The 12,895-nt window shown below is 46.7% G+C and overlaps 1 protein-coding gene across 1 annotated transcript in view; it reads right to left on the bottom strand.

Moving 5' to 3' along the window:
* Window positions 1–12,293, bottom strand: part of LAT2 (linker for activation of T cells family member 2) — a 32,687-nt gene extending 20,394 nt beyond the window's left edge. The window contains exons 1-3 of the mRNA XM_039507293.1: window positions 12,232–12,293; window positions 3,791–3,897; window positions 791–830 (exon numbers count right to left, since the gene is read on the bottom strand). Coding sequence (XP_039363227.1) covers window positions 791–830; window positions 3,791–3,878 — 128 coding nt within the window. The 5' untranslated portion in view covers window positions 3,879–3,897; window positions 12,232–12,293. The remainder of the gene's footprint in view (window positions 1–790; window positions 831–3,790; window positions 3,898–12,231) is intronic.
* Between the last annotated feature and the right edge of the window lie 602 nt (window positions 12,294–12,895).

The following is a 12,895-nucleotide window of genomic DNA, read 5'->3' as shown; positions in this document are numbered from 1 at the left end:
GGATTCAGAGGGATAGAGCCCTGCGGTAGCTCTTCCATCGATTGCCAAACATCACACCAAAATCCTCTCACTTGGTCATTTTTAAATGGAGCAGCAGGGCGGCAGCACACAATATGGCGCATCCTTGGGCCCTTCCAGAGCCCTTTGCAGCAGGTTAGCTATGCTGCCAAAGGCAGGAAGAGGTTAAAAGCCATGATTTTTCTTTTTTCTCTAATCTTCTGACTTGTGGTTTGTCTGTTACTGAAGGAAACAAGGGTGTGTGTATGTGAGAGAGAGAGAAAACTCATGTTTCCTTACTTAGCTGACATTGTAGGTCTGGTAGTTCAATGCTAGCGTATGTTCCTATTAGCAAGCACACATTATTGTTTAAATACAGGCTTTTGTACCTAATAAAGTTGTTCATCTACTTTAATCCTAGTATAGATCTATGTGGTGGCACCATTTTGCAACATACTAATTTGCTCCTCTAACCTCTCTCATCCAAAACTCTTCTTAAAGCCAATCGATACATCATTCAGGCCCAAGGTCATAGCTTGTCATTTAATTTCATGTTATTCTTTCTAAGGGCACTACACAGCTTACCTGTCTCTCTGATCCATTCTATGTTCTTGGGCACTATGGGATTGTGGACTATCATTAATACTCTGAGGCAGCTATTTTTCACCTCCAGATTTCCTAATATGTGCAGATCTGGGATGCATAGAGCTCTGATCCTAGCTGCTGTGTGGGCTCTAATCTCCTCCCTATGAGGACCTCTTGGAAAAAAATGTGAGAGTAAAGGGTAACTTACAGTTTCCTCTGCTTGCATAGCTTCTTTTCCCGTTTAGTAGCTGGAAGAAGATCATCAAAATGGGTGACTTAGGAATTCAAGTGCAGAAAGAAGACAAAACACTTGACAACATGAGCTAACAAGAATTTAGACACAAAAAGGAACTGGAGAACAGCAGCTCTGAAAGAATTTCAACTAGTGCCTCCATCAAACCTGCAGCCAGGACCAGGAAAGAGCGCTGGACTAAAGCGGATGTCTCATTGGCCAACTGAGGGAAGTTTTAACAACATCTGGAGGATCGGAACCAGGATCAGTCAAATTAATCTCTGGTCCAACAGCCTGGAACGCAGTTCAGCCCAGCCATGCAAGTCTGTGCCCAGCAAGCGGCTCATTAGCAAACCTTAGAGCATTACTGTCAGTGGCATGCTCCAAGGGTCTGCTCCTTTGTGGAGCTGAGCAGTCTCCATTCCTGATGACTTGCATAAGAGGTGAGGCTACTCGGCATCTTGCAGCAGATGCTGAACACCTCACTTCTTAGGTATTCTGCTGGCCCTCATTACTGATGGGTCTGAGCACCTCACCACCTTTCCTTTACTGTCCCTCCCACACTCCTGTAGATCAGGCAGTGCTATTATCCCCATTTTACAGCCAGCGAACTGAGGCCCAGAGAGACTAAGTGCCAGATTTTGAAAGTATTTAGGCTCCCAGTGGAATTTTCAAAAGAACTTCGGCACTTAACTCCCCTTGAAACCAATGGGAGTTAGGTGCTTTCGAAAATCCCACTAGGCACCTCTCTGCATCTTTAAGCACATAAATAATGTTAACAACCTGTCCTTAAGTGCCATGCCCAAGGTCACACAGGAAGTCTGTGCACCAGCAGGAATTGAAAGACCACCCTTCCTCTCACAGGATCAGCCGTAAGCTGGGCAAGGGCCACTTCTCCAAGATTAGTACCACCGCTGCATTGGGTTTTTCTCTCTCTAGAGCATGGGGTCAAACTCATCCTTTGTACAAATCCAATGAACTGAGTGGAATTCCACAAAGGATGAATTTGACCCAGGGTTTCCTTTAAGGAGTCATTCGATCTCATCTCATCTCAGACAACAGGTAGGTATACAAGCTCTGACCTTCAGGTGGGAGGTGAGGGTCCCCGTATCCCATTGTCCTAAATGATCACAATGTCCAGACAGGTGGATGCCAGTAGCAGAAGAAAGATCAGTATTGCCAGACTTTGCTTTGAAACCATTGGCACCATGCTTAGCATAGAGCGCCTCCTGTCTGCGACCTCTTGGAATGACACTCTGGGCCAAATCAGTGCAACTATTCAGCTGCTGCAAAACACAACCAAAGCACGGCCAAAACCCACCTATGATTACCCTGTAGCAGGAGCCCACTCTGGCACTAAGCTAGTTAATTACCAACATCTCCTAGTCAAACCAGCCTGGGGAGATCCTTTATGGCTCCGCACCACCGCAAGACAATGGGTGAAACGCATCCCCGGAGAATCTCCATGGTCTTGGAGGTGGATTTGCCCCATTGCGCACAGGTGCTGAACTGAGAGATGAAGCGGCAGAACAGAGATTCAGGTGGGAGATGTGATACTGAATGCGAGGGCTCTGGGCCACTTCGGGGATGCGTGCGCCCTCCCCGCATTAGAAGGCAAATGATGAACGAATCGCAGAGTTGTAAAGGTCAGAGATGGCAAAGCACATCGAGTCCACAGCTCCTGCCAGAGGGGGAGTTGGCTACGAAGGGAAAGTTTTAATCTCAGTGTAAACTTTATTGCTGAGCTAAGCTCCACTGACCAACCACCACCAATGAAATGTCAGCCAGATATAGATCCTTTGCTGGAGGAGAACAGAGACAGAGGCAGGTCCTGGCTGCTTGTGACTATTGAGCTGCAGTGGTTGAATTCTTTTGCATAAGGCCCGTTCAGCGACAGAGCAAGTATGCTTGGCAAGGCTCCCTTGATTTACTGCAGGACTGTGAGCCTGTCATCGGGGTCCCATGCACACACAGAACGTCTCAATTTCAAAATAAGACGTCTTGAGTGTCTTGCTTTCCTGGTGAACCAGCCACAAGGAAATGCTTTTTGGATTTCTCCCCATCCTCAAGGCTTTGAAGCTTTTCCTTCTACATCCTGCAGTCAGCTGCACTGACTGGGATGGAGAGGGAACCCCGGACTCTCCTGCTGGCTCTCTCCGTGTAAGAAGCCAGAGATTACAGCCCCTTGATCAGTGGTTCCTTGCCTCTGTCCCCACCGGCCCCTAGACAGCACAACTCCTGAAGGCCCTATCAACCACCCCTAAAAGCTTCCACAGCATGGATGAGTAAAAGTCGCAAGCCCACACACAGGCTGTATTAACTTTCCCTGGTTACGTACGGCAGGGGTTAGACTCTGGAGGGGTCCAGGCAGATCCCCACCATCCATCTTCCTCCCTACTCCATTCCAGCTCTACAGACCCCTAGCTCTGTGTAGGGGATTGCACTAGGGGAAGGGGGAAGACTGCTGCAAGCCACACAGGTGGGCACTGCCTGCAAGCACCAGCTTCCTGCCACCCATCATTTCAGTAGCAGGAGTGGCATGCGAAAAGCAGTACTTGCTATGCACATGGCGGGGTCGGGGCAAGTGACTCCCTCAAGGACTTTGTGTATCAGAGAATTGGCAGCAGGAGCTCACGCTGCACAGAGTGCGGGTGGCAGACACTTAATGCCTAGATCTAGCCCTCCTGCGCATGCCCAGGAGAGAAACGCGAACCCAGGCACCTGCTTTGGGACATCGGGCTCAGCTTGATTCTGGGGTGGGGGGATCATCTCTGCAATACTGAATGGCAGCAAAACCTTTATGCTCAGGCGAACCACGCATTACAGTTAACTCCTGAGTGGGAGAGCAGGCACCATGCCCACACTGGGACTGCAGGGAGATACGTAGCTGTCTGGCATAGGCGAGCAGACTGAGCAATGCAGGATTTCCTCATGCTGAAGATGCCCCTGATTCAAGGCTGGGGGAGAAAGTCTTACCAGAACGCTGACACTTCACACACAGGCTCACAAGGGCCCCCAGCACCATCAGTGAGGCCGCAGCCCAGAGCAGCTCCGCTTGGCTCATTGCTCCGCTGAGGTGCGGCCTGAAACACACGCAGCAGAGGAGAAAAACGTTAACCGAACTGTCAGCGCTTGACAGCAGCGTCAGCCACACGCACGTCTGTGGCTGGAAGGGTTTAAGCACAAACAAGACCTATTTCATGCCTGCTCGACAAGTCTTTCACACAAGAGCAAAATACTTCCCTCCCTTCACCCACAGAGCCAAAAGTGCTTTTCAAAGGGGGTCAAAGTGTCATCAGTAAATTGTATAGAAGTTGCTTTTTCTTATTCACCTTTCCCTGATCTTTGTGGTTAGATTGTGAGGTCCTCAGAGCAGGGACTCTCCTCAAGCATTTGGGAAGTATCTAGCACACAGTGGTGCTACCTCAAGTCATTCAAAATAATCATTATCCCCATTTTACAGATGGGGAAACTGAGGCACAGGGTGGGAAAGTGACTGGCCCAAGATCACCTGGGAGGTCAGTGACAAAGCCAGGAAGAGAATCTAGGTTTCCTGACTCCCAAGGCAACTCCCAATCCACTAAGCCACACTGCCCCCCCCCAATAATTGTATTAATTAAAAAACATCCAGAAGAGACTACGATAGAGGGCAGGTAGGGTTTCCTAGCATGACAGACCTACACATTAGGCCATCCAGTCCTTCCCCCTGTTAATTCAAGATTGTTCTCTGCGCTATATTCTCCAATATTTTGTCTGCATTTAAATGGTTCAAACCATGGGGCCTCCACTGCTCCTCCAACCCCTTAACAAAGCGCCTCGACAACAACAAATATTTCTCACTATTCCGCATGGATTTTCTTTTGCTTGGATTTCAGCCGTAAAAATGTGAAGTGTTACATATCATTACCCGGGACTAGAGAAAACAGAAGGCCTGATCTCCCCTGCCTTGACCTCTGTGAAGCAGGTGTAAAGTGCTACCAAATCAGAGTTCTCCAATCTCACCACTGGTATCCTTGTGCAGCCATTTTGCACAGGTGACGGCTGGAAAAAACGCACCCAAGATGGCCCCATTACCACAGCATCCAAGCACTGCACAATCTTTAATGTATCCTCACAACCCCCTCTGTGGGGCAGGGCAGTGCTACTATTCCCCGCTGTACAGATGGGGAACTGAGGCACAGAAAGATTAACTGAAGACCTAACATCAGACAGGGAGGCTGCAGCAAAGAAAGAATTGAGCCCAAGTCACCTGGCTCCATAAGATAGGACTCTGCCACTGGGCCATCCATGCTCTCATGGGAACCCAACCTTGGGTGAAGTTAAGGAAAGGACTGTCCAGTACTTCAGGCCGATGATCACCTGGAGACGATGATACTTTCCCTCTGCCAGCAGCACCCAGATGTCAGAAAGAACAGTAGGAGCTGCAGCAGGTGTGCAAGGATTACTAGTAACCTCTTCCCATTAGAGCAGAGTTTATCGGCAGACAGTCTGCATTCAGCACACAGGTCCTGGCAAAGCCATCTGACTTTCCAAGCATGTTCACAATGACTTTAAGGCCAGCATGTCATTACAGATGACAATATTAATCCACATCAGTTTGGAATCCTCTTGGCTCATCTAGGATTGGATTAAAGCTCCCTGAATTCACTACAAAAGCATCTTTCACTGACTGTTTCCACATCCCTCTCTCCACCTTATCAGTTCTTTCTGCCTTCGTAGAGAACCTTGTGACATTTGCATGGGTACTGGAACGATTCTATGGCCGCAGTGTGTGGAAACCAGGAAGCCACAGCTGCCTTCCGGGGTATGGTCAGGCCCTTGCTCTTTGTACATCTCTGTCCTACGCACACATACGCACAAGGGAGGATAGCTTCCTGCAATCCCTTTTCCTAGGATTGACAAGGTGGGCAAAGTAATCCCTTTTATTGAACCAACTTCTCTTGGTGAGAGAGACAAGCTTTTTCCTCTAGGACTGCAAGTCATGGCTGGAGCTGGTGACTTTCTGGAAGTTCTCCTAAACAATACCCAAAGTTAGGGTAAAAACCAAGTCAGGGATATAAACCCTCCTTCTTCAGGGCGTAAGCAAATCACCAGCTCCCCAGGCTTAGGAAGAAACTTCTCGTTTCAGAATCATAGCTCACGCTTAGAACTGGGAGCTGCTAAGCACTCCGGCTGCTCATCAGCAAAGAACTTAAACATTTACTGACTCTTATAAAAACACGAGTAGCCCAATGGCACTGGCCAGAGAGGATCCTGGACTAATTCGACCATTAGTCCGACGCTGCATTGGAATACTCTTCTCACATTCTGTATTTATCTATATGCACTCAGACAGGCAGAGAAAAATATGTCCCTCAGTTTTCTCCATGTGTGGTCCAAAATATTCCATGTTGCAGACTGCAGCCATTCAGGCAATTATGGTAGAGTTTTAATTTTTTTTAAATAAAGGTTCTACGTGGCGCAGTTAAAATCTCTGCTCCCTACAGCGGGCAGGGAGCTATTTAGGCTCAAAGGGCTGTGACAGTCCTTTGGCTAGGCCAGCATTTGCTCCCGCAGGAAGGAGTGGGGGTTGGGGTGTCTCAGGAACAGGATTTTAAATCAGTAACTGCATTAGCTGGCTGTAAGAGGAACTGCAGGAGGAGAGCGCTCCCACCACGGAACCCATGCGAACACTGTTGTCCTCGCAGTACATCGTCTTCTCCTTCCACGGGAACCCATAGCCCAGTGTCTCTTGATGAGGTTTGTGCAGGAAACAGGCCTTGTGAGGAAACAGCTACTGTGAGCCATCAACTGCGCTCTGCCGAAGCCCTGAGGACTCCCCCTTCTTTATACTCCCAGCCACAGACACCTTGCATTCAATTCCCTTCACTTGTGTGTGCACCCATGTCATTTCTAGCTTATTCCTCTGTGTTGTACAGACTGCCATCGGCCACCCCAGAGGTGGCTGCATTGCTCTGGTGCTACAGGTACTTCGCCTGTGAAGTGCTTCAGGATGCGAGTTACTATAGAAGCATAAGATGTGATCATCAATGAGGCCTACAGAATGCAATGAAACTTCTAGGCCCTGGTCCTACTGATTCAAAGGGGGGAAACCTCCCACTGGCATCAAGTGGTACAGGATCAAGCCCTTGCTCTAAAGAGATTTTTGGTATTTAGCAAGGTTACAAGGCGGCAAAATTGATCTCCCAGACAGGCTATTGCTGTCAAAACTCAGGGATTCCACCACAACACAATGTTGAGAACAGCTTTTTCTTACAAGACCCTCTCCCTGAATCCCTGAAATTTCCCACTTTTGCAGTGTCAGAAACTGTTTGTGGACATAAAATCCTCCTAGAAAGCTGAGCCCCAACAGTCCGGCGATGCTACATTCCGTTATAATTCAATCCAAGCCCAGATACAGACAATTTGCACTCCTCAAATAGGGGTGGAATTGGTCTAAAAACTAACAAAACACCCCAAATCAGAAAAAAAAAAGTCCTCAGCCCAGATAAATGCATTATAAAAGCCCACAGGATTGCCTGCAGCAACACCAGGTTCATGACTGTGCAAGGATGGAAGGGGTAGTCTGACTCTTGGAATCTCCATGTCAAGCAGACATCACATGAGCTGCTGGGAACGTGATCATGAGGAAGCAAGTGCGTATGATGACTGTCCGTCTGTCTGTAGCGCGTTAGTCCCAGAGTGCAGAGAGGCCGAAACACACAAGCCTCTCTCTCTTTAAAGATCTAATGGAAGAAGTTGACAAAAGGATTGACGACCTGGCAGAGTGAGGCCGGTAACATTTGCTCGGCGTTTGAGGAAAATGAACCAACGGGATGTCTTTCTGAAAGGCTGAACTCTTCCTTCTCCGGCTGTCTTTGGGAAACATGCTCCAGCTGCCACGTTTTTGTCAGGGTGTCCGGCACACCACAGTTCAGGGGATTTCAGAGCAGAGAGGGTTCTGGGGTGGGGTCATTTAGAAGATGAGGGCCATTTGCAAAATTCGAGTGTGGATAGAAAACAGGATTCCCTGTACTTTGGGGGCGGCTCAGCTCCTTCTCTAGGAGTAAGTCTGAGAGAGCTCTGCAGGTTTAGCCCATTTTAAAGTTTCTCAAGCTTCTCTTTGATCTGTCACCTGTCCTCACACAAACAAGGAGACCTCTGTAAGTATGAGGTAGCTGGAGCCATTAATAGTCACTGTGCTCTAATGCTTAGATTTAAACATTGTAAGAGGCTGAAGAAGAGTAAGCAACCGTCTGTGAATCACACACTGCATGATAGTTCCTGGAAGAATGTCTTATCATAAATGCTTATTCCATCCAGAACAGCAAGTAGTAGGGTGGATACACTACTAGTATTTTCCAGTCCATATCACCCCTGTGAGGATTACACATACATTTCAGAGCAGGGCATGCACCTACAGCAGCCTGGGGACTCTCTTTTTTTCAAATAAAGGGGTGTTCTGCACAAACAAAGATGCTCATTTTAATGGAGATGAAATAGGGAAGTTTTCAAGTGTCCTTCAGTCTATACCAGCTAGGTCCTGTGATCTGGACTGCTCTGGTTAAAGGCGTCTCAGCAGTTGGACATTACAACCTGATCCTATAGTTAGGTCCAAGCAGAGAACCGTGAAATCATTTGGGTTGCCAACCCTCCAGGATTGTCCTGCAGTCTCCAGGAAGTAAAGATTAATCTTTAATTAAAGACTGTGTCAGGTGATGAAAATTCCAGGAATATGTTCAACCAAAATTGGCAACCCTAGAAATCATTATAGTGAAGCCAGCAGGGCTCTGTGAAGGCACCATATTTGTCCTGATTGCAAGATAAGGGCTGAAATTGATACCTGAGGGAGTTTATAAATCTCACCTATAAAACACGTGCTTCTGCCTGAGAGGCCGGTGTAAGTAGAGGGTCATCCACCCTTTCCCCCTCTTACCATTTTAGATTATGGTTATGAAAGGAGTAGCCACTTGTATAACCCACACTGCTTTTAAATAAAATGTGAAGAACTAAGATGGTTTGGTGATTTGCTGGAGTAAAAAAATCAAATGGTTGGCTGATTGAAAAGCTTCCCTCCAGGAATGATAGCATGCATACTAAGGCTACGTCTAACACGAGGCACACTTTACTGGTACAGGAGTTCTGGTATACTACCATGGCAAAGCACTCCTTGGGTGGATGCAGCTATGCCAGCATAACTGCACTTTGTACTGATATAGTAAAAATCACCCCTCTCCCTGCCCCCTGAGAGAAATACACTGCACTGGTAAAAGCTGGTCTAACTGATTTGCTGGTGTAACAGTCTATGCCTGGGACTTCTGGCGACCGCTCTGTTGGTCGTGGATCAGCCTTGACTGACAACTATGCTGGCAGCAGCCTGTAGCATAGACAAATACTTGCTAAACGGATGCAGTCCTCACGCCAACTCAGTAGCTTCTAATAGTCCCAGAGAAAGACCCTTCCCTTTTGCCCTCATCTATGCTATTTCCCCAGGAATTTGAACTGATTTTAAAAACTGTCAAAGCCCTAGTATAGGCCAGGCTCCAGCGACTGCAACTGTTTTTATAACCCGTTTATAGTTAAGCCTTCAAAACCAGTTACAGAAAGCAATCGGGCTGCCAGAACTTTGTCCACACCAGTTCCAACCAGTTTTAAAATCAGTTTGAGTTTTGGGGAAAGTCTCAGCAGCAAAGATAAGGCCTTCATGTGTATTTGTGCAGCACCTGACACAACGGGGCCCCAATCCTGACTGACCCCTCTGGGCACTACCGTGACACAAACAGCAACACTGTGAAGGAAAACAGACTAAAGTCAGCTCAGTTCCCAAATGGAAACCGAAGGAGTTGCAGCCACTTAAACTAGAGCTGCATTTTGCTCACGTGTTTTCCAGATAGCCCTGGACAGATGTTCAAGTAGACACAACATTTGTATTTTGTGCCAAGAGAGGAGTGGATGCTTGTTAGCTGTAGATGGAACAATAAAGATAAATAGTCCCTTCCAACTCTCCATTTTTATGATTCTATAAACATTTGAATTGGTAAATTATGACTTTCACACAGATTTTTATCTAACTGATTCTGATGGATTGCATGACAATCATGTGATTTGCTGTTTTGTTTTATGTTTTTAAGTAGGCAACCACACACACCCCAATCCACCCACGCTACCTCCGCCTGGAAAAAGAGTTGCCTGAATCTACACGTATATCAAAGGATCTAAATAAATAACCTGCTCCTGACACATTGCGTTCCATTTGGGTGTATGTTACATATGCCCACTGTAGTTCTCTCTCTCTCTGTCTATATGTAATCAATTCAGGTTAAACACAACAGTTTAGTGCCTATACGGCCCTGTATATCCATACACCTTAGCTCATCCTACAAAGTTTATTTTGCACAAAAGCCTGAAATTGTAAACTTTGTAGAAATAGAGGAAAACATCCTGCCTGAATTCCTATGACGCTTTGTGTCCCCAATCTAGCAGACAAAGGTATAAACAAGATCCAACGGCTGAAAGGTGAAGCTAGACAAAAAGGAAAAAAGGGGAAACTTTGTAACAGTGAGGTAATTATTCACTGTAGCAACTGACCGAGGGTTGTGACGAATTCTCTATCACTGGAAACTTTAAAATCAAGATGGGCTGCTTTTCTAAAAAATACGCTCTAGTGCAAGCAGGAATTAATCAAGGAAGTCCTAGGGCCTGTGTGATACAGAAGGTCAAACCAGATTATCACAATGATCCCTTCTAGTTTTACATTCTGTTAATCTTATGTTTTGAGCATCAGGATTGAATTCAGAGCTAGTCAAAACAAAGAGGAGACAATGGCTCTTCATCTCCGACTTACAATGTCAAGGCCACAATCCTGCAACGTGCAGGTGAATCCTGGGACCATCACGATGCCCCATGAAAGTCAATGGGGAGCCATCCTCTGCTCACTTACATCCCACTGCTGGATCAAGGCTAAGGGGCCTGATCCTGAAAGCAACTGATTGCTGAGAAGTGTTTGCTGTTTAACCCCACTGAAGTTGGTGGGCGTAAGCACTGCGCTGGTAGTAAGTGTTTGCAAAGTGGTTTCAAAGAATTAGAACAATTTCCTCAAAAGGAATCCAGCACTGTACATAATTGTGGATGTCAGAGTCGTGGAATGGTCCAAGCAAGGATAAAATGACATAGCAAAGGAGAGAGCTAGAATAAATGCAGAAGCTGCATAGAAAGAGTTAAAGAAGGAATCAGATAGCAGGTGAAATAAAATAGAATGACAAAGAGCCTCCAGTTATCAACTAGTTAATTCCTTAGCATCTTGTAAAGTGCTTTGACAGCCTCAGAAGATGCTAAGGAAAAGTCTATCAACTTTTGCACTGGAGATTGCACACTTACATAAGAAAATATCTGATAAGTACCCATTACTTGTCAAGACACAGGCGACACTGAAGCCATGCTGCATGGTTAGTCATCACCACAGCTCCTGGGAGGGACTCGCTGTTCGGAATGGCAATATAAGCGTGTATATGGAATAAAATACTTTTATTAACTTTTCTGAGACAGAGAATGTGTCACAAAATTCTCTAATTATCCCAGATTTTGCTAACCTCCCTGGGGCATAGCTCAATAACCTAGATCTCAAGAACATTTTACCCCTGTCCTGATCTTAAGAACAACTTGGCACAAAGAAGGTTTTATTTTTTTCTAACCAGAACTGCTAGATATTTCAAGGCATCTGTAAGCGGGAAAATTCAAACACACACAAGCCATAAAACAGGAGGAAACCCGAGATAGTGTAATTACAGCTCAGACTTTTCATAGGGCTGGACTTCTGGAGGGAAAATATGGCAGCCAGCTGGAGCCCTGAAGTCAGGAGTCGTACGCAGAAAGCTACGGTCCGACTGCAGGAGAGGGCAGCTAGATAAGCCTAGCATATAACTTATACACAGGACCCCGCAAAACCTAGGGCTCACTGCAGATTTTATATTATAAAGGTGTAATATAAAGGGCAAAATAAAAATAAACAGCCAGGATCAATCAGCAGGAAGATTGGGAGGGGATGTGAAGCCACTTTTACGGTCTGACCCAAACACAGTGGAAGGAGCCGGTAGGAGTCTAATGGCTTTTGGAGCAGGCTCTTTGTGTAAGTAAAATGCTGCTGGGGGGAAATATATTTTGGTACCTTCTTCGCAGGGTGGGGCACATAAATTAGCTGATGGACATTCCACCAGTACCCTCACCACAAGGAGCCACACACAACAGAGGGACAGCAGCCCAGCTGCAGTCCTTCTTGACAGGGATAAGCCAAAGCTCCAAGTGCCTTCCCCAAATCATTGCTGAATTAGGGCCCAATCCAAAGCTCATTGAAGTCAAGGGGAAGACTCCCATCGACTCCAGTGGACTCTGGAGCAGGACCAACCCACTCCCAGCCAAACCCCCTTCCCAACCCATCTCACCTGTAGCATCAGCCAGTTCTTTGCTGCTTCCCCATTCTCCTCTATCTCCCCTCACGGAAGCAACCAGCAATACTGGAACAGGTTCCTCTTGGGGACTGTAAGCAGGTCTCTGGTTTCCTGTCACCATCTGAATCACTAAACCCGACATCCGTTGCTGTGCCGGACAACCCCCTTTGGCTGATGAAGAAATCAGCACACAATTTGACACTCGTCTCAGCTGGCTCTCACTCAACCACTTCAGTTCGTGTTCATTGGGCGGGGAGGAAAGAGACTCAAGCCACACTAAATACACCTATTGCCAGAGCTTGTTTCTACACTGAAATAGTGCTGCAAAAATTGTCTTTTGCCCCTAAACAAATCAGTGCCAGCAAGTTATTTCTCCTTGGTCAGCAAGTCAGTACCAGGAATTAATAGCTACACAATTAGTCACAATCGTTATTATTCGTATTACAAATAGCATCTAGAAGCCCCAATTGAGTTCAGGGCCCCAGCCTGCTAGCTGCCGTTTACACACATAGGAAGAGACAGTCCCTGACTCAAAGAGCCCCAGCCTAAACAGATGAGACAAAGGGCTTGGCTACACTTGCGAGTTACAGCGCAATAAAGGAGCCCCGGGCGCACTAGCTCACTACCTGTCCACACTGACAAGGCACATAGAGCGCTC

This window comes from Mauremys reevesii, linkage group 20, assembly GCF_016161935.1.
Source record: "Mauremys reevesii isolate NIE-2019 linkage group 20, ASM1616193v1, whole genome shotgun sequence".
NCBI classification, from domain to species: domain Eukaryota; kingdom Metazoa; phylum Chordata; order Testudines; family Geoemydidae; genus Mauremys; species Mauremys reevesii.
Note: the sequence above shows the minus strand (reverse complement) of the source record. Positions and strands in the feature narration are given on the sequence as shown.